Source organism: Typopeltis vanoorti, chromosome 5, assembly GCF_054136105.1.
Source record: "Typopeltis vanoorti isolate ZY-2024b chromosome 5, IOZ_Tvanoo_1.0, whole genome shotgun sequence".
Lineage (NCBI taxonomy): Eukaryota > Metazoa > Arthropoda > Arachnida > Uropygi > Thelyphonidae > Typopeltis > Typopeltis vanoorti.
The window spans coordinates 68,256,467-68,283,387 of NC_143553.1; the positions used below are offsets into that span (position 1 = coordinate 68,256,467).

The 26,921-nt window shown below is 37.6% G+C and overlaps 1 protein-coding gene across 2 annotated transcripts in view; it reads right to left on the minus strand.

Moving 5' to 3' along the window:
• Positions 1-26,921, minus strand: part of LOC150106497 (uncharacterized) — a 553,742-nt gene that overhangs the window by 26,807 nt on the left and 500,014 nt on the right. For both annotated transcript variants that reach the window (XM_090393159.1, XM_090393158.1), the window contains one exon: positions 1,230-1,339. In XM_090393159.1, the coding sequence (XP_090249285.1) occupies positions 1,230-1,339 (110 nt within the window). The remainder of the gene's footprint in view (positions 1-1,229; positions 1,340-26,921) is intronic.

Genomic DNA, 26,921 nt, shown 5'->3' on the forward strand with positions numbered 1-26,921 from the left:
AATACCCTATAGCTCTTGGGAATCATGGCCGCTGTGAATGCAAGGCAAACGAGGTAGTACTCGGGTGGACCGAGCGCTACTTCGTTTGCCTGAGCCGGACCAGAGGAGATGCGGGTTTCATGTATTGGTGATCACTGCAGATGCTTAGTCATAGGTTGTATGCAATGTGTAGTGTCTATTCTCAAATCGTCTACTTAATCCCCCCCCCCCCCCAAGATTAAATCTTGAGTGCACCACTGCAAGAAGACGATGATCAAAAATGTCTTTAATTGAGCAGGTAATTGTTGATTAATAGAAGGGCTGTTTTTAGAGAACTAATGTGCTAGTTTTTCCAAAATGCCTTGAGTGTAAAGGACTGCAGTGGATTTTTTTATGATCAGGGTTGCATAGCCATTGTTTAAGAAAGTGTTATGGATATAATTTATTTGGGTAAGGCTGTTGTTTAGAACGAATTGTTCTAGCTCTAATAGTTAATATTTTAATAATACCATGTTCGTAGGAATGATAATGTGAAGATAAGGGAGAATAATTTAGATAACATTATCCCTAGCATTTGTTTCTTTCCATTAAATAAAAACAGGGCGATATTAGATGTCCCAGCCTAAGTGGTTACAATATTCTCTTTTCAACCAACAGACTACAGAATGGAATCCTGCTGTGGGCATGGATGTTTGTGAATGTCTTGAGGTGAGAGACAAATTCCATTCGTCAGTGTGAAGCCAGCCACCGCTCCACTTACTGAAGGTCTGAAACAGCTTGAACCCTACCTTAGTTCCATATTTGGTAAATAGGGGAGGGTTCTCAGATCATCTAAAAATAAAAATATTTAAAAAAAAAACCTTAACCTGCTCATTACTAATGTACTATAGGTTGACAGAAATGGTATTTATAGAGCTCAGTGGATAGGCAGAAGAGAAAAAGATCCTTCTAGAAGCAATATAAAAGAGTGGTGAGTAAGCAAGGGAGAAGTAGATTTTTTTTTTTTTTACATAGGTGTATGAAAAGTATTGTCAGAAGGTGTGAATGTAAAGAGTATGAACGAGTTAAACGCACAATATGGCAGTTGAGTTAATGATTAAGTGACACCTCCTATACTGAGTCTTGATTCCATGGAGGTGGTCTGATAACAGAGATAATATTATCATCAAGTGCCATTATGTACGTGATACTCTAAACAATTCATTATGTCAAAGAGATATAAATATGTTATGTAAAGCTGACATTATTACCTCAAAGCCTACAGTATCAACATTTTCTTCTGGATAATCCCATCCTACTAATAGAGCATCACAACCAACTGGCTGCAGCACATGAAAATTTGAAGGGGATGGAGGAAGAGCTAAAAATTAATTGTATGCTTAATAGAATAATATCAGTGAAATTAATATAAATACTTTTACAATATAGATTAATAACGCAGAAAAATTAATAGTTAGAAAAAAAATCAAGATGAATAAGTAATTCCATTTATAATAATGGAAGTTTTACTTTCATATACAGTGGAACCTCGGTTGTCAAACATAATTCATTCCTAAAGCCTGTTCGGAAACTGATTTGTTTGAAAACTGAAACCATTTTCCCACAAGAATTAATGAAAAATGGATTAATCCGTCCCCAAACCCCAGATGATTGCTTATTTAAAGCTTTATAACAGTACTTCATGCATAAAATTGCATTTTTCAGGACTTGAAAGTATTGTTAAAGGTAGCGAAAGAAAAGAGTGACAGAGTTAGAATAGTGTGTCTGTTACCGCGGTATGACAGAGAGGAGGTTAGAAGGAGGGCCATAATCGCAAATGACATTATGCGCAGGTTATGCGGACGGTGTGGTGTGGAATTCGTGGACGTGTGGAATGAGTTTGATGGGCGAAAGGACTTATACAAGATGGATGGCCTGCATTTGAATGGACTTGGTGTGCGGAGACTGGAAAAAGTGTTGCTGAATGAAGTGAAAATGTATGTGCAGAACCAGGGAAACTAGAACTACCAAGGAGGGGGGGAGTGGATATCCAGACATCAGTGAGACAGTTGAGTGTAAAAATGTATATAATGTACCTGAGCCAGCACTAAGGACAAAAAATGGGAATGGGACATTTAGAATAACGCATCAAGATAGGGGTGGGACAAAGGGATCACTGCAATTCATGTATACTAATGCCAGGAGTATTAGGAACAAGAAGGAAGAATTTTTGGCCTTGATTGGCTCTTCCTGGCCACAGGTTATTGGCATTAGTGAAACATGGCTGACGGAAGATGATATAGTTAGTGGGATAGAATGTGTAGGTTATAGTATGTTTAGGAGGGACAGAGAGAATAAAATTGGGGGAGGGGTGTTGTTGATGATAGCTGATGAACTGCAGCCAAGGAGAATTGAAGTATTGCAGGATAGTGAAAGGAGCTCATTTGAGGCTATTTGGTGTGAGATTGATACTGGCAGAATAAAATATACAGTTGGGTGCTGCTATAGACCAGGTGATGGAATAGATGGTGGAGATGGTATGCATAAACAAATTGATGAAATGAGTGGAAGGAGGGTAATTATTATGGGGGATTTCAACTATGGTAACATTGATTGGAAGGAGGAGAGGACACATGTGAGGAAGGAAATGGATTTTATTCAATTATTAAGGGATAACTATCTGAAACAGCATGTAATTGAAAATACTAGGGGTGTGAGAGTGCTTGACCTGGTAATTGCATCTCAAAATTTGACTGTAATGAATATGACCATGTTGCCACCTATTGGTGAGAGTGATCATAAGGTCTTGACCTGGGAGGTGGCTAAAGGTGTGCAATTTGTGATTAAGACAGGGTATATGTGGAATTACTGTGCTGGCAAGTATGACAAGCTTAGGAGATTGCTTGGATCAGTGCCAGAGTGGTCAAAGAGCATTTACAGGAGGTTATGGCTGATTGTATACCTAAGGTCCGAATAGTGAAACAAGGAGGGGTTAAATGGATGAATAACACCATTAAGCTTGAGCTGCAAAAAAAGAAACAACTATGGAGGGAATTTAAAGAAAGGGGTGACCTGCAGGCACACGAACGGTATAAAGTGCAGGCCAGAAGGGTAACGAGTGTGGTAAAAACAGCAAAAGCCGATTATGAAAGGAAACTAGCTATGCAAGCAAAAGAGAATCCCAAACAGTTCTTTCAATATGCTGCAAGCAAGAAAAAAAACTGTACATGGCAAAATGATTTTAAGGAATGACGATGGTAAAGAGTTCACTGAACCAGTCGATATAGTGGAGTTACTGAGCACGCACTTTGCAAAAGTATATCATCCAGGTGGTGATGTTGAAAAAATGAAGGAACCATTAGTTTATACGGGAATTGTGATGAATGAAGTGGAGGTGAATAGTCTATTACAGAACCTTAATGTGAATACATCTGTGGGATTGGATGGTATACCGGCACAGGTCTTGCATGAAGCGGCTAAGGAATTATCAGTGCCCTTGACCATGTTGTTTAATCTGAGTCTCGGGTCTGGCTTAGTCCCGAAGGCGTGGAAAGAGGGGAAAATAGTTTCACTGCATAAAGGAGGATCCAAGACTATGGTTGCAAATTACCGACCGATCAGCATATCAGGAGTAGTTGTCAAGGTCTTGGAGAAAGTAGTCAAGGGAAAAATACAGGAATGGATTGATGAAAATGAGATACTGTACAGAGGACAGCATGGCTTTGTGAAGGGTAGATCATGCCTCAGTAACTTGCTCAAGTTTTATAACAAGGTGACGGCTGAACTGGATAAGGGAAATGGGTTTACAGTGATACTGCTGGACCTGGCAAAGGCGTTTGACAGGATACCACATGGAATTCTAATCCGTAAACTACAACATATGGGAATGGATATAGGGTTGGTGAGATGGATAGCTGGGTGGTTGATGGAGAGATATCAAAGAGTAGTTTATTCAGGAGTAGAGTCCAAAAGACGGCCTGTGACTAGTGGTGTGCCACAGGGTTCTGTTCTTGGACCACTGCTGTTTAATCTGTTCATTAACGATATAGGGAAGGGTCTAAGTGGGACAGTTCATTTGTTCGCTGATGATGCAAAGTTGGGTAGGGCGATAGTGAACGCAGAAGATGTCAAAGTCTTGCAAGATGACTTAGATAGATTGGAGTTCTGGACTAAGGAGAATGGATGTCAATTTAATGTGTCAAAATGTAAGGTTATGCATTTCGGAGTGAAAAGATTAGCAGCAGTATACCACATTGGTGGGACTGTACTCCAAGAGATTGATGAGGCCAGGGACTTGGGAGTGTTGGTGGATAGGGAGATGAAGTTTAGGGGGCACATTGCGAAAGTAGCTAAATCAGCTCATCAACTCACTTGGTTGTTGAAAAATACCTTGACGAGCAGAGACAAGCAAGTTATTGTACCTGTGTACCGAGCCCTGATAAGACCTCATCTCGACTACTGTGCCCAGATTTGGTCACCTCGGTTCATTCTTGATGGGGAGGAGGTGGAGAGGATCCAGAGGCGAGTGACTAAGATGATAGCAGGTCTATGGAATGAACCATATGAGAACAGGTTGAAGATTTGTGGGTTTCAGAAAATAGTTGATAAAGCGGAAAAGCGGAGATATGATTGAGACATTCAAATTGCTAAAAGGATTCTATAGGATTAATTCAGAGGATATTTTTGAGATCAGGACTGGTGGTGGGAGAACTAGGGGACACCCATGGAAGCTGGGCAAGAGCGTGGTTAACAGGGGTGTTAGAGCTGGGTTCTTTACTTTTAGAGTGGTGAATGAGTGGAATAAGCTGCCAGAGTCTGTTGTGGGTGCTATGACAGTGAGCGAGTTCAAGGCAAGGTATGATAGATACTCTGAGAATGTTGAACAGTTGTGTGAACATGATGTTTAGGGCCTCCCTCGATGAGTCTAAGGACTCCCTGGAGTAGCCCGTAGTAATAATAATAATAATAAAATCGTATACAAAAAGAATAAACACAATAAATAGATAAAATATAGACAAAAATAGATCTCTTTATTTTTGAGTATTGTACAGATCGTTGATTTCGCCATACCGAACTGCATAGCAAGATCCGAGACACGAATACCACATGTTTGGATACGATTTCTTTTTTCCAACCTTATTGTGGCTCTAACAACTTTTTTTTTGGAAACTCTTTTTGCTTTGCTGCTGTCACTTCCTTCTTCTGCTCCATCTGGTGGCTTATTTAATAATAAATTATTAAAAAAAAAACACAAAGAAAATCAAGAAAAGGCACTGCAAAGTCGAGCAGGTGTCTGCACTGAGTGGAGGCTGCGGCGTAACTGATGCTCTCCAGCCATACATCTCAGCCCGTGGAGCACATGGTTGCCTGTTTGGGAACCGACATTCTGTTCGAAACCGGTGCATTTTTTGTTCAGAAAATATGTACGAGATGAGAGTTGTTCGACAGAGGTTCCACTGTGTTTAAGTTTTATTTTTATTTATTACAATTTAAAATCTGTAATATAGTATTTCTTCAAGGTTTGAAAGCCTGGAAGAAAACTATAATTTGGTTCTCTTGGATTATTACTATGTAATAATAGTAACATAATAGATAACAGCACATTGCTGGTTATCTGGTTATTTGTTGTATAAATGTTAATTTTTTTTTTTTTAAATTAACAATTAAATTTTTTTTTTCTTTAGAATTATAGAAAATAACTAAGGCTATGAGGCCAGCGTATTGCATCTATAAATTTCGTGTGTCCTTCTGGCCAGTTTGTCTACTTTGCAGGGTGAACAAACCCTGCAACTCCATATAAGACTGAATAACTTAGATTCTGATGAAAAAAGTTGCATGAAGGTACTTTACAAATAGTTAGATGGTATCTGAACCAAAGTCTTTCCACCTTTGGGTGGAAAGACTTGGGTATCATCATCAATACTAAGCTATGCAGGCTCAAAATGCAATTTGAGCAAATAAAAATCCACACACACAAAAAAAAAACTTTGTTGGTTGGTTTTTCTCCAGAATACAAACCAGTTCAACATCTGACATGAGATAAAGGCCAGCAGCATAAAACATACAGTTGGTTGCTGCTACATACTAAGGGATGTGAAGGATGATGCTGATAGTATGCATCGGCAAATAAGTGGAGGGTTGGTAATTATTATGGGAGACTACAACTATAGGAGGAAAGGAAACATGAGAAGAAGGAAATAGAATTTATGCAGTTACTAAAGATTAATTACCTGAGGCAGCACACAGTGGTGGAACATACTAGGGATTTGAGAGTGCTACATCTAGTGATTGCATCAGAGAATTTGTCTATAACCAAGATCATTGGAGGTTTGTGTGGAATTATGAAAAAACTCAAACCTTTCTGTTCCCCCTCCTAATATACGGTTTACCAAAAATCCATAAACCTAATTCCCCACTAAAACCTATTATAGATGACACTAACGCACCTTGCTACAAACTGTCAAAACAGTTGGCTAACTCTATGACCCCCCCCCCCACTGGACGTTCCTCATCCTATATAAAAAACTCTACCCATTTTAAAACCCTAATAGAAAATCTAACCTTAAATAACACAGACATATTGGTAAGCTTTGACATCTCCTCACAGTTTACCAATATTCCCTTAATTGATACCTTAACACGCTTAGAAAACGTTTTTCCTTCTGACATCTTAGATCTCTTTTCCTTTGCCATCTATTCTGGTTATTTTTCTTGGAAGAACAAAATCTACAAACAGATAGAGGGAACTGCCACGGGTTCCCCCCCCTCTCAACCCCCCTTGCCAATTTTTATATGGAAGATTTTGAAAAACAAGCAATAGACTCAGCCCCTCTCAAACCTTCTATCTGGCTAAGATATGTAGATGATGTGTTCTCTATTTGGCCTCATGGCCCAGCCACATTAGACTCCTTCCTCAGTCACCTCAACAGCCTACATCCAAGAATCCAGTTCACGATGGAAAAGGAAAAGAATAATTGTTTACCCTTCCTAGACACCTTAGTTACATTCCTTCACGGTATATAGAAAACCCACGCACACAGGCAGATACATTCACAAACTCTCCCACCACCACCCCGCTCAATAATATGGCATTATTAAAACTCTTACTAAGAGACCCACAATCTTTTTTCCAGTGGAACAGCCCTTAGAACTGAGCTTGACCACATACACAACACCTTCCTCTCCAATGGCTACAGCAATCCTAGTATATAAAAAAAAAAAAAATCAGTTCCTCTCCCAGTCATCTATTCAGAAAGAGTTTAGAAATGCCATCAACATACCCTACATCTGTGGGACATCAGAAAAAATAGCCAAGATTTTAAATAAGCAACCTACACACAGCATTTAAGCCTCACTGCAACCTTGCTACCCTTATCCATTCTACAAAAGATCAGCTCCCTCCTCTCTCAGTACTTGGAGTTTATAAAGTACCCTGTTCCTGTAACATGGTGTACTTTGGATAGACAGACAGATCAGCAACCATCTGCCCTACAGGAACACAAGTCATACATCTGCAACCACGACTATAGTCAGTCAGTCAGGCATGGCTGACCATGTCTTGGATACAACCCACAGGATCTCTTGGGAAAAAAACACCATGCTCCACCACAGTAAATTAAAAAAAGGGAGACTATTCATAGAATCTACAGCATCTCTCAGAAATCAACCAAATCTAAATAAATATGGTTGCTTTAAGCTTCCTCAGATTTGGGAAACAATAATCATCAGAGATCACACCTTGCATTCCAGGTCACCTACAACCATCCATAGAGGGCGCTCCACCTAGATAGGACTTTAGAGTAACCCACGTGGTTGGGCTTAGTATTGTGTAGTATTTGTGTACTAATATGTTACATTAGTTTTTTTGTAATCCCTGAAGATATCTCAGTGACTGATACGAAATATAGGAAGTATTAAATTCTGTTTTAATCCTTTCTGAGTGCTGTATACAATCCATTAAGCCTCCACACATGGGTTAAATGGCAAAGGAGTATTTGAGAGAAGTATAATAGTGGACTGTATATACCTAGAGTTGGGAGTTAAGTTGATGAATAGCATCATTAAGCAGGAGCTTAAAAAAATGTGTGGAGGGAAATCATCTAGAAAGGTGACCAATATGATAAGAAAGGCAAAATCAGAGTATGAGAGGAAATCAGCAGTGCAAGCCAAAGGAAATCACAAAGAGTTCTTATGGTATGTTGCAAGTAAAAGGAAAAATGATTATGAAAGAATAATTTTAATAAATGCCAATGATAGGGAAGTAAGTGAAGCAGATGAAATAGGTAAATTACTAAGAGATCACTTTTTGAGAATATCATCCAGGTGGAGATTTTGCAGCAACAAGAGAAGCAAGGACTTAAATAGAAATAGACAAGCTGGAAGTGCATAGAATATTACAAAACCTTGATGTGATTACAGCTATGGATTAGATGGTATACTAACTTCAGTTTTACAAGAAAGTGCTACAGAAGTGGGTGCCTTTGACCACATTGTTTGATTTACGTCTCAGCTCTGGATTGATTCCAAGGGGGTGAAAAGATGGGAAAATAATGAATTTAGTTTAATCCTTTATCAAAGTGTAAGCAAACAAAGTTTGTACCTGAAGTATCTTCAGGACTGAGGCAACTCATGGTTAAAGGTGGACCAAGCTCTCATCACTATTTGTCTTAGTATCTCCCATAATGCAAAGCACATATCCTTCCAGACATGTATAATGCTATGCATTAAGGGAAGGACCACTACCCAGACCGGTTTTGATCTTTATTGAGGTCTTGTCAGTGGGAGCCAGACCCAGAGGTGGTCTGGCTCCCACTATGGTGGAAGCAATGGAGAAGTCATATTTACTTATACATGTTGTGAAAAGGTGTCTCACCTTATTATTAAATTACTCTGGATTTAGAGAAAGATGTTGAAAGTTTATTTTCCACTTGGTTAGACTATAATAGATTTAGTTTAATCCTTAATCCAAGTGCAAGCAAACAAATATTGTGCCTGAAATATCTTCAGGACTGAGGCAACTCATTGTGTAGAGGTGGACCAAGTTCCCATCACTACTTGTCTTAGTATCTCCCATAATGCAAAGCACATCTTGCAGACATAATGCTATGTATTAAGGGAAGGGCCACTACCCAGAGTGTAATAAATTTAGTTTAATCCTTTATCCAAGTGTAAGCAAACAAAGTTTGCACCTGAAAATATCTTCAGGACTGAGGTAAGGTGGTGCAACTCCGAGCAAAGGTGGACCAAGCTCTCATCACTCCTTGTCTCAGTATCTCCCATAATGCAAAGCACATCTTGCAGACATGTATATTGCTATGCATTAAGGGAAGGGCCACTACCCAGACCGGTTTCAACTTTTATTGAGGTCTCATCAGTGGGAGGCAGACCCAAAAACTTCCAAACTTCCACTACCCAGACTGGTTTCGACCTTTATTGAGGTCTCATCAGTGGGAGCCAGGTGGTGATATGAAGGCGGAGGCAATGGAGAAGTCATATTTAGCTATACGAGTTGCCAAAAGGTGTCTCACCTTATTATTAAATTACTCCAGATATAGAGAAAGATGTTGGAATTTTTTTTTTTTCAGGCTTCAGTCCTGAAGATATTTCAGGCACAAACTTCATTTGCTTGCACTTGGATAAAGGATTAAACTAAATTTATTATAGTCTAACCAAGTGGGAAAAAACTTTCAGATGGGAAAATAGTTCCATTGCATAGAAGAGGCTCTAAGACTGATCAGCATCTCAGTAATCATGGTCAAGGTATTGGAGAAGGTATTAAGAGCAAAATACAGGACTGGGTAGAACAGGAACGGGATCCATATGGGTAGGTTGAAGATTTGCGGGTTATAAAAATTGGTTGACAGGTGAGAAAAAGGGGTGATAGAACTGAGATATATGCAAATTACTGAAGAGTTTTTACAGAATTAATGCAGAGGAAATTTTTATAACAGTCTGACAATGGCAGAACAAGCGGCCATCCTTGGAAAGTGAGCAAGAGCATAGATAGCATTGGTGCAAGGACTAGATTTTTTGCTTTTAAAGAGTGGAATAGCTTGCCAGTCTGCTGCAGGCGCCATGACTGTGAATGAGTGAAAGCAAAGAATGATAGATACTGCAGAAATATTAGATAGTGCTTGGCATAATATGTAAAGCTTCCCGTGATTAGTCTGCGGACTCCATGGAGTTAATCACATTAAACAGAAAGGGAAATGGCCCCAGTCGAAAATTGAGAGATAAAATCGAGTGGGTGGTATCAGTGGAACTATCTGTAGATCCAGAAATGAGTTGTTTCGTTTGTATACAAAGGCTAGAAGTATAAGAAACAAGGCAGATGAAATGGTTGCATTAATTACGTCTGTTCACCCAAAGATTGTCGGAAAAAGTGAGACATGGTTGGAAGAAGACGACATCCTGACAAGAATAGAGATGGAAGGGTATGATGTGTTTCGTGAGGTTAGAAAAGGAGGGGGAGTGTTATTGATGAAAGAGAAAGAATTATGTCCATACAAAGAGATGCAAGAAGGAAATAGTGCCAATGGTTTTCAGGCAGTATGGTGTGAGATAGAGGTGAATGGAATCAAATACTTGGTTGGATGTTGTTATAGACCAGGAAATGTGGGTGGTGGTGATAATGAAATGTATAATCAAATTATACAAGCAAATAAGAAGAGGGTGGTCATTATGGCAATATAGACTGGAATGATGAGATAGCAACTGGAAGTAAAGAAAATGAGTTCCTTGAGTTTTTGAGGGATAACTACCTCAGACAGTATGTAACAGAGGGCCTTGGATTTGGTCATCTCATCAGAGGATGTAATTATAAATGAGGTGTCAAATCATCCACCAATTGGTGAGAGTGACCATGAGGTGATTACCTGGGTGATTGCCAGCAGTGTGAGGACCTCGTTGAGAAAAGGGTATATGTGGAACTACAAGGGGGGGGGGGGTGATTATGAAGAGCTCAGGAGACAGCTTGTGGGTGTAATATGAAATGAGGAGTTAGCTAGAAAACAGATCAATGCAGCTTGGGAGATTTTCAAAAACTATCTAGTAGATGCAATGTCTAAATATATTCCAAGGATGAGAAGGTTAAATAAAGTAGGTGTGAGATGGATGAATAAAGCGATTAAGCATGTGATACAGAGAAAGAGGGCATTGTGGAGGCAGCATAAGCGAAGTGGAAATAACCAATTCCGTGAGGTCTACAAAGACCAGGCAAGGCGGGTGACTTGCTTGGTGAGGGTAGCTAAAGAGGGGTATGAACAGCAGTTAGCTAATGAAGCCAAAAAGAATCCTAAGGAGTTCTTTCGTTATGTAGTCAGCAAAAGAAAGAATGATTATGGAAGGATGACATTGATTGGAGAAAATGGTATAAAGAGAGCAGTTGCAGAATGTGTGGTGGAGATACTTAATGAGCAGTTCATACAGGTCTTTTAATCTTGTGAATGTGACTTCATGGAGAGATTGAGAGCAGTAGATGATGGGGAGGAGAGACTGGCTGTAAGTGAGCAAGAGGTGTATGGGGAGTTGAGGAAACTAGATGTTAATAAGGCTGTGGGACTTGATAATCTATCGCAACGTATTCTGAAGGAATGTGCGAAGGAACCTGTGTTGACATATTTTTTTTAATACGAATCTTGCACTCGGTCAACTCCCTAAGGAGTGGAAGGAGGGCAAGATTGTGCCACTTCATAAAGGAGGTGATCGAACTCAAACATTGGAGAAACTTGTGTGAACTAGGATCCAGAGTTGGGTTGACAACAATGATATAATCTTTGATGGACAGCATGGATTTGCTAAAGGGAGGTTATGTTTTAGTAATCTGCTTACTTATTACAATAAAGTGACTTCTTCCTTGGACAGAGGAGAAGGATACACAGTAATATACTTGGATTTTGCAAAAGCTTTTGATAGAGTACCTCATGATAAGTTCACAGTCAAGCTGGAGCAGATGAGATTGGATATTAGATTAGTGCATTGGATTGGAGACTGGCTATTTGATAGGTATCAACAAGTTGTGTATGAGGGTGCGATATCCAGGAAAAGGAAAGTCACTAACAGAGTGCCCCAGGGATCTGTTTTAGGGCCATTACTGTTTAACTTGTATGTTAATGATATAGGTGAAGATTTGGATGGAGATATTCAGTTGTTTGCAGATGATGCAAAGTTGAGACGAACCATAAAGGGTAGTGAGGATGTTGTGACCTTGCCAGAAGACTTGAATAAATTGAGTGATTAGGCACGGAAATGGGGAGGATGTGAGTTCAATGTTTCAAAATGTAAGGTTTTAAAATTTGGAAAACAAAGATGGGATGCAGAATTTATGTTTGGTGAGGATACATTGTTGGAGGTGGAAGAAATAAGAGATCTAGGGGTGATAGTGGATACAGATCTTAAATTTAGAGGACACATAGCCAAAATTGTGAAGACAACACAAAGGCTTCTGGGAATGATGCGGAGGACACTGACGTGTAGAAGTAGGGAGATTCTTGTTCTGTTGTATTAGGCCACACATGGACTATTATGCCCAGATTTGGTCACCTGGTTTTCAGAAGGATGAAGAAATGTTGGAAAGGGTCCAAAGGTGACTGACTAAGGTAGTTTCTGACCTCTGGAATGTCGAGTATGACGAAAGATTGAAGAGATGCAATTTGCAGAGTCTGGTGGATAGGAGGAAGAGGGGAGATATGATAGAGATCATCTACAAGTTAGTAAGGGGTTGTTATAGGATCAATGCTGGAGAAGTTCTACAGAAAATAGTGGAAGAACCAGAGGTCATCCCCGTAAACTGTATAAAGAAGGTGTGATTAGGGTAGTGAAAGGCAGTTTTTTTTCATGCAGAGTTGTAAATGATTGGAATGCCTTGCTGTGACTGCAGGGAGTTTGAATGTGTTCAAAGCACAGTATGATGAGTTGTGTGTGTGTGATAAAAGGTCTTCCCAGATGAGTCTTTGACTCCATGAGGTCTTGGATAATAATAATAACAATTCAGTATGTTAACATACTGAATTAAGATAATGTTAAGATGGTGCTTTGTATGTGACTGTAGCATCATAAGTAAAATAAAATGAGTAATGAACGAGGGACAACAAATGTAAACAGAAGAATAAATATCAAGAGTAGAATGCAAGACACTAATGAATGTCAGTAGAGGAAAGAGAAACCAAGCTAGTAGTTGTAAAAGGCAATGATGAGAGAACACGAGTAATGGTTAAACAAGAGAATGAATGAAAGTCATACTGCACAAGTGAGTGCAAGAACTGAAAGAGTTAGCAAAGATGAGATAAAATGCATACAGCATTACCAGATGGGAGCAGAAGATTGAAAGAAGTAAAGAACATCTCATAATGGCAATTCACAGGAATTCTTATAAGTATGATGAATATTCAGACTGCAGAAGTTTGTTTTCCAAGAAGAAAGTAGTAGAACAAGAATTTGATTATGAAATACAGGCAACCCTCGTATAATGTGGTCTACAAATTGTAATAATCCTTATTCAACGTGGTACTGATATAACAAATTCTAAAAATTGTAGTAACCCTTTATCTTTTCGTATATTTTTCACCACACGACTTAAAAATCAAATTTTATCTTCGTTAAATTTGTGTCTGCCCGTATCACAAATGTAGTTATAAGTAGCGAATATATATTAGGGAAATACCCTTTAACACACATGTATGTGAATTGTTTATCATAGGAAGTATTTATTGTTGAAAATTCTTTTCGTTTTCTGCCAGGAAAGTGCATTAAAAATCACAAATGTGTTAATCTCGAGCTGAGTTACGTAATTAATATGTAATGCTATTTTTATGTAAAATATTTATTTTTCTAGTAATGGCCACTAAAACTGCACCGAAAGGGAAAAAAACAACATTGAAAAGAAACTCCATTTCTCTCTAAGAGAAAATTTAAATTTTCCTATGAAATGGCTCAACAAGTCCACCTTACCTGTTTGTTGGCAGATGAGCAAAAAGGCATGGGTTACAGCTAGCATGTTTGAAAATTGAGAATTAAGTGTTTTGTACCAGATGTAGAAAGTTACACAAAGAAAAATAATATTGACTTCAGAATTCTACTAATTTTAGATAATGCACCAGGCCACCCAACAAATTTAAGACATCTGAATATTAAAATAACTTTTTTGCTGCCTAATACTACTTCACTTATTCAACCACTCGACCAAGGAATAATATCAACATTTAAGTCATATTATATTCGAACATTCCAATCACTTTTGCAAAAAATGGAATCTAATCCAAACATGACATTGCCTCAAGCATGGAAAGAGTTTGCAATATTGAATTGTGTGAAAATTATTTTTCTGTCCATTAAGAAATTACAAACCCCTACTCTGAATGCTTGCTGGAAAAAAATATGGCCCGCCACTGTTCTGGAACAAAATGTCGTACCTCTAGTGTATGCCGAGCTAAGTCGTATAATAAACCTTGCACACATTTTTGGTGGAGAGGGCTTTTGTGATAGGTTGAAAACGAAATTAATTAATTGATGAGGAAACAGATTTAAATGAGGAGGAAATGGTACAATTAATAGATGACATCAAACCAAATGGCAGGTAAAGTTCTGCCAAAGATTCTGATTGTGATGAATTCGTTAAAGAATTCACTTTAAAGAAATTAGCAGAAGGATTGGACTTTGCAAGAAAGTTAGGAAGTTATTTTACGGATAATGATCCCTCTTTGGAGCGCTCCGGAAAATTCACAAGACAATTGGATATTTGTTTAGCTCCATATTATGAACTTAATAAAAAATTGCAGCATAGTGGTAAGCAAGGTCTTATTACTGACTTCTTGATAACTAAACCAGCCGAAGTATGCAATGACAATTATAAAAATGATGTCCAAGAGATTTCAATTGATGAAGACATGCAGCCACTTGTAAATAAAGAACATCTACGAAATGTTATTTTTGAAGACAGTGATGACGATTAAAATATGCACTTTATTTTATTTTGCCTAAAACATTTGTACATTACGTGCAATGAAATTTCCGTACAATTTGTACTATGTATTTGTTTCACAGTTTGTGTTTTAAACTAAACATATTTGATCATTTATAATTAAAATACAATTTTATTTAATGCTGACCATAAAAACAAACTTATAATATAGCCTACCAGTTTTGCCAGCAGACTGTCTGGCTTTTTCAAGGTGTTTATGAAAAGACATAAAAACTAGTAAATGCAAATTGAAAGGAACATAAAAAATGTTGTAAACCAACTAGTAGCTAAGGTTACACGTTCGCGTGACAGAGAGAACCTATTGTTCTTATTCATTATCACGCATGCGTGTTTGTTGTAAACATGTAATGTGAAATCAGACAAAAAGAACATGTTGGTGTATGTAAACCACAACAGAATTATCTCTTCCGGCTTAGCATATCATTTCTGTACGTCTAACCACACGATAGAGTGGCAAAACAGCTCCATGCCATATCTCGATGACGACTACAACCATCGTTTATTCAAGGAAGCCGCAATAGTGTCAATAACTGACGGAAACCTCAACAGAAATCAGGATGTAATTCTAAACAGTTCGTGGAAAAACCTTATCCTCTCTCTTAATCAAGCTGAACTACAGCTAGTCGGTAATCACATTACACGTTTACAACAAACACGCATGCGTGATAATGAATAAGAACAATAAGTCCTCTCTGTCACGCGAATGTGTAACCTTAGCTACTAGTTGGTTTACAACATTTTTTATGTTCCTTTCAATTTGCATTTACTAGTTTTTATGTCTTTTCATAAATGCCTTGAAAAAGCAAGACAGTCTGCTGGTGAAACTGGTAGGCTATGTTATTAGTTTGTTTTTATGGTCAGCATTAAATAAAATTGTATTTTAATTATAAACGAACAAATATGTTTAGTTTAAACAGTTTAATAAAACACAAAGTTCGGTGCATGGAAAGAGAAAAATGCAGAAAGGCCAAACTTTTGAACCACCTAATGTTCCTTAAACGTTGCAGGGAATTCTCCATCATTCCAAAGTTCCTCATAGTCAGAGGTCATATCAACTCTATATCAGCTAAAAATATTTATCTACGCACTTCATTGGTGCTTGTAAGAGAAAGGATTCAACACACGAGATACGAACTAAATAAAAGTGATATTAATTGCTGTAAGTTCTTTGATGAAATTTCTAATAATTTAGAATATACCATATGCAATCAATTAGATCAAATGATACAACGCAGTTATGAAAAAACTTTCAAACTTTATAAGGACAAACAAATTAGGAAATTCAATGAACTTTACAAGAAAAAATATCAGACACAAAACAACCTCCCGGACGACAAAGTGATTTTTAATTTTTCAAATCATAGTCTCACATTCTCAAAAATGGTTTTAACTTTTCGATTATGCCCATTTTAGGAATGTGTTTGCACATTCCTAAAATGGATTTCATGTGTGGAATTGAAAAAGGCCTATATCCACTATCGCAAAACGTAGCCAACACTATTAGATTCAAAAGTACGATAATCCTAGCCAAAGCCAAACAACTTGTTCTCAACACGTCTCCTTATGATAGAAAGGCAATTCTCGACTTGAAGAAAAACAAAGATATCATTATTACAAAGGCTGATAAGGGAAATTCTACAGTTATCCTTAACTCTAAAGATTATTATGATAAGTTAAATGTTTTATTTCAGACAACTCCACTTATAAGATCCTAGACAGAGACCCCACAATAAAAAATCATAATGAAACAAACTAACTAATCAGAAATTGTAACTTTTGCCAGAAGAAGTGAAGAGAACACTAAAATCCTCACATCACTCCAAGACTATATGGGACACCTAAAATACATAAACAGGATATACCTCTCCGTCCAATTGTTGATGGAAGATCATCACCAACCTACCTTTTGGCAAAGCATCTTGCAAACTTATTAAATAATAAAATAAGATCAATAGAATCCTATATCAAGAACAGTCAACATTTTGTAAATAAACTCCAAACCATTAAGATTGCACCAACAGATATGCTAGCCAGTCTAGATGTTGTATCCCTTTTCACCAATGTACCAGTAGAAGAGGTAATAGACATCACACAGATGTTTAGACACTGCCTTCAATCTAATTTCTTCAAGGTTAACAACACCATATACCAACAATTAGAAGGCCTAGCAATGGGAAGCCCACTATGACCATCTTGTGCAGACCTTTTCAAGGAAAAGCTTGAAAAAGAAATTCTCTCCACAATCTCCCCCAGACCATCTACATGGTGGAGATATGTTTACGATATCTTCATTATATGGCAAGACAGCTTAGAAAACCTAAAATCTTTTGTGGATAAAATCAACTCAATACATAACAAGATAAAATTCACTCGGGAAGTGAAAAACAACAACCAGCTGCATTTTTTAGACATTTTGATAAAGAAACAATCAGTGTCAAATTATCTATTTACAGAAAGCCCACAGATACTGGAAGATATCTTCATTATACTTCAAACCATCACAAGACACACAAACTGAGCATTATCCACATGTTGAAATATAGGGACAAAGTTTATATCAGAAGAGGAGGATACTCAGACTGAACTCTCACTAATAGCCAACACATTATCATCACAAAATGGATATCCTCAAAACATCATAAAAAATATCTATACAGTGACAACCCCAGACAAGAAGAATCACACTCCCAGCATATTTCTACTATAGTGATCCCTTTCATCAAGTCAATTTCTTATCAAATAGCAAGAATAATAAGAGCCTACAACATCAGAGTGGTCTTCAAACCAACCACCAGCATCAGACAAGTTTTAGGATCCCCAAAAGATAAGGTACCATTCTACAAATATCCAGGAGTATATTACATTCCCTGCTCCTGTGGTCTTGTCTACATAGGACAAACTTCACGGAGTTTAGAAATTAGACAAAAAGAACATGTTGGTGATGTAAACCACAACAGAAGTATCTCTTCCGGCTTAGCACATCATTTCTGTACATCTAACCACACGATAGAGTGCAAAACAGTTCGATGATGACTACAGACATCGTTTATTCAAGGAAGCCGCAATGGTGTCAACAACTGACGGAAACCTCAACAGAAATTAGGATGTAATTCTAAAAAGTTCGTGGAAAAACCTTATCCTCTCTCTTAATCAAGCTGAACTACAGCTAGCCGGTAATCACATTACACGTTTACAACAAACACGCATGCGTGATAATGAATAAGAACAATAAGTCCTATCTGTCATGCGAACGTGTAACCTTAGCTACTAGTTGGTTCACAACGTTTTTTATGTTCCTTTCAATTTGCATTTACTAATTTTTATGTCTTTTCATAAACGCCTTGAAAAAGCCAGACAGTCTGCTGGTGAAACTGGTAAGCTATATTATAAGTTTGTTTTTATGGTCAACATTAAATAAAATTGTATTTTAGTTTGTGTTTTCTTAACTTACATGAATTACTTGAATTAAATGAAAAAATATTTTTGTTGGATATATCATTGTTTATATAATTTAAAAAAAAAAACTACTTCGGAACCAAACCCTTTTCCATGTGAACTGAGTCTCGCATAACACGATTTATATAATGCGGCATTTCTATGGAACCAAACATCCGCATTATATGAGGGTTACCTGTATATACAAATATGTGCATGTGACTGTGATAGTAGGGACAAATGATTCAAATAATAATATGGTAAGACAGGTGATAAAAGATTACAAAGTAAAAGAAAATTATAATGTAATAGAAGTTATATACATATATATATATATATATACTGTGTGACCACAGATGCAAGACACTTCTGCACATGGCAGAAGAAGGCGAATCCATTCTGATAATAGGTCAAGCAATGCGTTTCGTGGGATGAGCGTTTATTATTATATGTCAGAAAATTAGCTTTTCTTTTATGAAAATTCTAGTTTTTAAAGTGGTAACTTTATATGTAAACATTTTACGTATAAAGCAAGTTATTTCGCATGTTGGTGATTTTTACATTTTTGTTCCTTTCTCCCCTTCAACATGAATCGACTCTTCTTGGCGATCTGTCAACGATGGCTCTCTTCTGTGGTCGGACAGTATATATACAAATACAGATTTCATTCATATGTTTTAAACCTATAGTACAATATTAGTAGCGATTGCATGGGCGGATGATTATAGGTTTGGTAGTTTTTTGTTGACTCATGTACAGATTGAATTTCTTCAGGCAACTTTTGGCTCCAATAAGGAGTAGTCTAACATTGGGTGATGAAATTCAACTTACACTTAAAGAAGGCATTCACAGATACCCACAACCAGAGGATACACCATCTACTAATCCAATAAATCAATGCTACCTAGTTATAACAGCAGTGAACAAAAATAATATAGGCAGGGTGGGTTTGTTGTCTGTCCTACATGGGCAAATTGCATCACGATAAAAGTGACAGCAGTATATAAGTAAATAAATATCTAATACATACAAAGAAATTTAAGAAAGATGAACAATGCATTCTACATGTAAAAGAACATTTATGATCAGATGCAATTCTATATATAAATTATTTCTCTCTAAGAAGTCTTCCTAAAAAACTTCATGCATTTTGACCAAGTATGACAAGACTTGCTTGAGTATATATAGCTTAGCTTCTTAGAGGAAGATAAGTTCCTCTTTTGTTTGTTGAAGTGCAAGCTGAATGGTATGCAGTTCAACAATATAAGTACTGCATTCAAGTGAAATCTGACTAGAGATAATGTAGTAATGAAAAACAGCAGTATATTCAATAAAGGACTCAGCTCTGAAATTGTTGGTATAGATCAGGGGTCTTCAATGCATGGCCGCCAGCCATTTTGAAAAAATAACTACTTAACATTAAAACGCGATTAAATAAAAAATAATTTCAATGAAACCCACAGGCCATTAAGCTATACTGCAGTATTTAGAATTGTAAGATGCTTTCCAGAGTCACAAGGAACGCTGTGTATTCGACACTTTACACAAAATCCTATAAAAATAAATATTAAATAGACATGCATCTTCGGCCATCTACCAGCACCAAGCAGTACTTAAGTACTAGTACTAACATTGCAGGTAAATGGCTGAAGCAGTAGTTAGTTTGAGTGCGCTGTCTATTGCCTTCCAGATACATCTCGAAGGTTATTATGATAACAAGAGCAAGCATGAATTTCAAGACCAGCATTTGCCCCTGTTAAACACCCATTCACAGTTTCTGCAAGCACCATACTCTCAGATGATACACTCACCAACTGATTTCAATGCAAAGAACCTCCTACTCCTAGCTTGCTCACAAATTCACTTTATACAGTTTCCAGGGTGGTCTCTTGTGTCTCTCTGCTCTATGAAAAATTTTGTCTCTCTCATTTTACTGTCCTTATTCCTTCAGTCTGTCTTCATATTCCAGACACCTGACAATGATGCAGCAAATCTTCTCTGGACCCTATCTAAAATATCTGCAACCCCCTTAAACTAGGCAACCAAATCTGAACACAAAATCCATATACAGCTCAATTAAGGCCTTATACCAGCCACTGAATTAGAAACTTTCATTTAATACTGTATTGGAACTCCTTTAGTGACTGCCAGTACCAATCCTTTTCAATTCCCTGTGCACAATTTGGTGACATATGAGTCAGGAATAGTCTTCATTAAATGCTTGAGTCGATTGCTGCACACAGGAAGTTCCGTTTGTCCATACAAGCCTTCTCAGATGACAGTGATCTTGTTCCTGACAGATTGTCTTATGACCACAGTTATGCCTCTTAGACAAGTAAATGGGTTATTTTTCCACTGATTAAACACCTAGGATATCGCACCTTTTGAGAAACCAGTAAGCTCTGCTGCTTTCAAAACCACAGCTCCAGCCAGACAGGCACCCACAATAAGCCCTTTATCGAGCACCAAAAGATCCTTTGTTTTCTCCATTGTGATTAACACTAATGATCACTGACCAGCAGCATTCATAGATTTCATTTCTTGTTTTGTGTATTCTTCTGTACTGCTCAAAGAGAACAAAATTTGTTGTTTTTCTGCTTTAGATTTTTGGGCAAAGAACTTGGGAGGGGTGGAAAGATAAGAAGATACTGCTGATGTTTCAGCAAATATCTCCCCAGGAGTGTTGACAATTGTTATTGGGTCATCAACTGTGTATCCATTATGCTCAAGGATGGGGAGGGTGTATCTGTGCTCTGACATCTTTTTCTCAGAGGAGTATTCATAGAGTTGATATGGGTCTTCCTCTGGTTTCAGCCCAAGAGGAAGATATGTAGGATCAAATGCCTCAAAATTCTGGAAGTTGGTCTTTTCAGGATTGATACACACGCTAATGCTGATAAACTCTTCTGCTAGGCTCAAAAAAAAAAAAAAAAAGCAATAGATATAATCTGGATCTCTTAAGATTTAAATAGAATCATCAGAATAGATAATAGTTTCACTGCAGAGGATATAGCTGAGATATTTAATGAGCAGTTCATAAAGGTCTTTCATCCTTGTGAATGTGACATCATGGAGAGTGTGAGAGCAGTAGATGATGAGCAAGAGAGATTGACTGTGAGTGAGGAAGAGATATGGGAGTAATTAAGCAAACTTGATATGAATAAGGCTGTGGGACTTGATAATATAGCAAGTGCATTTTGAAGGAATATGCCATGGAATAAACACAGTTGACATCTGTGTTTAAGATGAGTCTTACATTGGGTCAAGTTCCAAAAGAGTACAAGAAAGGCAAGATTGTACTACTTAATAACGGAGGTGACAGAATTCAAGCATCAAATTATAAGCCAATCTGTGTGTGTGTCTGGTGTGTTGTCGTTAAAATGTTGGAAAGGATGAAGAGAATCCGGATCTAGAACTGGGTTGACAAAAGTGGTATTATCATTGATGAAGAGCACAGATTTGTTAAAAGGAGGTCATGTTTTAGTATTCTACTTACTTATTACAATAAGGTGACAGCAGCATTTGATGGTGGAAGATGGATATATAGTAGTATACATAGACATTGTAAAGACTTTGGATAGATTACTGCATGATAAGTTGACGGTCAAACTAGAGTGAATTGGGTTGGATATTAGACTAGTGCATTGAATTGGAGTACAAGTTGTATAATGAGAAAGCAATATCCCAGAAGAAGAAAGTCACTAGTGGTGTGCCTCAGGGATATGTTTTAGGGCCACTGCTGTTTAACCTGTATGTTAAATGATACTGAGGAAGATTTGAATGGGAATATTCAGTTGTTTGCAGATGATGCAAAGTTGGGACAAACTATTACGAGCAGAGCAAATGTTGTGAGCCTTACAAGAAGACTTGAATAGATTGAATGAATGGGCATAGGAATGGAGATGCTGCAAAATTTAAGGTTATAAAATTTGGAAAACAAAAATGGGATGTAGAATTTACTATTGGTGGGGATGTATTGTTGGAGGTGGAAGAAATAAGAGATCTTGGGATGATGGTGGATAAGGATCTGAAATTCAAAGCACATATTGCCAACACACCAAATTTTGGGAATGATGCAGAGAACACCAACTCGTAGAAGGAGATTCTGGATCCATTGTATAAGGCCGATTAGGCCACATATGGACCTGCACAGATTTGGTCACCTGGTTTTCAAAAAGATGAGATGTTGGAGAGGGACCAGAAGATGATTGGCCAAAATAGTTTGATCTCTGGAATGTTGAGATTATGTAATTTGTAGTCTGGTGGATAGGAGGAAGAGGGCTGATATAATAGAGATGTACAAGTTGGTAAGATGTTGTTATAGGATTTAACATTGAAGAGATTTTCCTCAAAATGATGAGAGAACAAGAGTTCGTCCCTGGAAACTGTATAAGGAAGATGTGAGCAATGGGGTGAGAGCAGGTTTTTTTTTTTTTTTTTGCATAGAGAGTTGTGAATGATTGGAATGTGTTGTCTGAGAGCATGATGTCTGCAGAGAATTTGAATATATATTTAAGGCACGGTATGATGGGCTGTGTGTTATGAAAAAAGGGACCTCCTAGATGAGTATGTGACTCTATGGGATCTTAGGATGATGATGATGATAATCTTTTGTGACGCCTAGGGAAAAGTAATTACTCTAACTCAGGGTTTCCCAAATTGTGTTCCATGGAACACCAGTGTTCCACGGAAAGTGAATAAGTGTCCCGTGATGTCAGTGACAAGCCGTGTATTTTTAAACATGAAAGTAATTTGGGAAAGGGAATACTGCTGTTTATGACCGGTCATAAAAATTGCCTGCAAGCTGATTACAAAAATAGGCAGCATATCCTCTGTTCTCAAAAACTAAACGAAATAACATCTGTGTTGCAAATGTTATTGACTAATCAGCAAGGAAGTATAAAGAAAATTTTTCCACTGAAATTGAAGATCAAGGTAGTCTGTATCCGGTTCTCAAATCTAGTATAATACTGAATACTTCACAAGTTTGTATTGTAGGGTGAAGTGCTTGTTTTTAAACCGTAGTGCTGCAATTTTTTAAAAGTAATAGGCCTACAGATTTAAATTTTAATATGAATAGGGGACTTTGTTTAATTTTGGTGTTAAGAAATCTCTTATTGAAGGTGTTTGTGATGCAACAGATAGTGATTCATCCATCTCCAGCCTACAAAGCGATCTCCAGGATGTACAAAAGGAGGGGAAAACTACCAGCACACAGGAGAAAAAGTCTGCATTCATTCGTAACTACTTAATAATAATATAAATTTTTGGTGATCAGAATGGGATATGTCAATGAAAATCAGCACAAATTAATTTAATGATGTTGGTCTGAGGAAACTACAATATGCTATAAGATTTCATTAGTCCAATGATTGATAACTGATTTAAATGTAATTTTATATTTGTCAACATGTCACACCATATACATAACTGTACTAATACTCTTTATGATTATGCCATAATTAATTATTAATACATTACAAAATAACCAAGGTGAACGTTCTGTGAAAATTTCAGGATTTGTGAAAGGTACCAGGAAAAATCTGGTAAACGCTGCTCTAATGGCTGGATATTCTTGGATTTTTGTATTAACTGTTCTTTTATCAGCATAAAAAAAAAAAAAAAAAAAAAAAAAAAAAAAAAACTGGAGGATGAGAAGACTTCCCTATCAGACTTCTCTTTATACCAGGATGGGATCAGACAAGAAGCCATCGACTGATTTTGCTGTTGTTGCTTTCTTGTAGATTTTAAGTATAATCTTGGTGAGTCTGAGTCCTATTTTACAAGATTATAGTGTGTGGTGCAGGTATGCAAATTTCACACTATCAAAGGCTTTGTTTAATTTGATTATTGCTGGTGTGTTATATTCTGATATAAGAAATAGATTAAATTCATTTGTTCTCACTGGAACTCCATGCATTTGTCTGCTTTGCATCAGATCTTTTATTCTGGATTTTTATAATTTATAATTTTAAATCATAATTTTATGATTGGAGTATTTCATCCTGGAGGAGTCAATTTGAATACTAGAGGGATAGGCAGGTTCGAGGTTTAGAGGTGCAGGAGGAGAGTGTGTTCCACATACTGAGTACTCTGGATGTTAGTAGAGCTGTGGGACTGGATGGTATTTCACCACAAGTTTTGAGAAAATGTGCTAAGGAACTGACAGTGCCTTTGACTTGGCTTTTCAATCAATGAAAGTCTGGCTGCAGGAAAGGTGCCCATGGAATGGAAGGAAGGTAAGATAGTGCCATTGCATAAGGGCGGTAGCAGACTGGAAGTGTCTAATTATAGGCCAGTTTGTGTGTCATCAGTAGTTAGTAAGATCTTGGAGAAAGTAGTGAGGGACCATATACAGCATTGGGCAGATGAGGGCAATGTTATCCGTGAGAGCCAACATGGATTTGTGAAGGGGCGCTCTTGTTTTAGCAATATGCTAGCCTTTTATGATCAAGTTACAAAAGCATTAGATGAGGGAAAGGCATATACTGACATTTTCATAGGCTCACCAAAGGCACTTGACAGGGTGTCACATGATCAGCTGATATTCAAGTTGCAGCACATGGGTCTGGATGTCAGATTGGTCAACTGGATTCAGAATTGGCTGTCCGATAGGTATCAGAGAGTTGTGTATGGTGGAGCAATATCAAAGAGGCAGAAAGTTACAAGTGGGATTCCACAGGGTTCATTACTGGGACCTATATTGTTTAACTTTTATATCAATGACATTGTCCATGGATTGCAAGGGGATATTCAGTTGTTTGTGGAAGATGCAAAGCTGGGAAGGGTTATTATTAATAGTGCAGATGTGGCAGCTCTACAAGAGGATTTGAATAAGCTAGATAGATGGGCAAATGAATGGGGGTTTCGGTTTAATGCAGCAAAATGTAAGGTCTTGAGGTTTGGGACACATCGATGGGATGCTACGTACTCTATGGGAGGAGTTAAACTGGAGGAAGTAGGGGAGACAAGAGATCTGGGGTTGATTGATAGAAACCTGTAATTTAGGGGACATATTGCAAAGGTAGTGAAGGTAACACAGAGGATTGCTGCAATAATGAGAAGGACACTGACCTGCAGAGATAAAATGGTTATCATTCCATTGTAGAAGACCACACTTAGACTATTGTTCTCAGATCTGATCCCCAGGATTTGAAGGGGATAAATTAACTGTGGAAAAGGTACGAAGGTGGATAACAAAGATGGTGTCAGGACTGTACAATGTTAGTTAAGAGAATCGGCTGAGGGAGTGTGGACTGCAGAGTTTAGTGGATAGAAGAAGGTGAGGTGATATGATCGAGACTTAAACTGTTGAGAGGTGGTTACAGGGTTGACACTGGGGTGTTCTTTCGCTTGGTTGAACAGCGGGAAGGAGTCATGACAAGGGACCATCCCTGGAAGTTACTAAAGGAAACTGTGAGAAGGAGGGTGGGGAGTGGTTTCTTTGCATGGAGGGTGGTTGAACCATGGAATGCATTGCCTGATAGAGTGGTGAGAGCAAGAATGGTCAATGCATTTAAGGAGTGGTATGATAAAATTTGCGTTTCCTGGGAGGGACCTCCCATGATGAGTCTTGATAGACTTGTGTTTCTTAGAAAGGACCTCCGGCAATGAGTCTTTTGACTCCATGGAGGGTTGAATAATAATAATAATTTTAAGATTTTATAATTTACTAGGGGAGTCTGATGCCTGAGGCACCAACTATGCAGTGCAGCCACTGTAAGACTTTCATACCATCATATTTCAGCATTTCTGGTCGAATATCATCTACTCCTGCTACCTTTCCATATTTCAAGCCTTTGATGGCTCTTTCTACTTCAAGTATGGATATGTATTCCTGACTGTATGCCTGTTGAGTGTTTTTTACCACTGTGCTATCACTGCTTGTTTCAGTTAGCAATTTTTTGAATTAATTACTCCATACTTAAAGGATATCTTTTTCTCCTGTTTTCATGTCACCTTTATCATCTATAACTCCTTTTACAGCACTCTTTCCTCCATTTCTAAGCTTCTTCAACAACCTCCAAAATATCTTACCATCTTCTTGATATTTTTCTTCTATGTTCTTGCCAAAGTCCTCCCATGAGTTTTGTTTAGCTAGTTTTACACAGTGTTTCACTTTCTTACATTTGTCTCTGTATTCTCTAAGAGCAAAAGCTGACTTATTTGCCAGGAACTTTTGATATGCTTTCTTCTTTTCCTTCACTGCCTCTTTAACTTCCTCACCACATGCCTCTCTGGCTGAATCAATCAGGATTTTCTTCAAGGCTTGCCACTGAATCTCCAAGGTTTGGTTCCTGTTCTCAATCTCTTTAATTTTTCCTTCAATAATCTTTGTGTATTTTAGTCTACAGTTCACATCTGAGAGCTGCTCAACTTTTATTCTCTTTAAAACTTTCTTACATGTTATTCTTTTCAATATGAAATTCAGTTTTATCCTGCTCAAGACTAAATAGTGATCGCTTCCAATTTCAAATCCTCTGTACACTCTGGTGTCCTGCACCAGGGAGAAAACATTACTATCAACAATAACATAGTCAATGAGACTTTT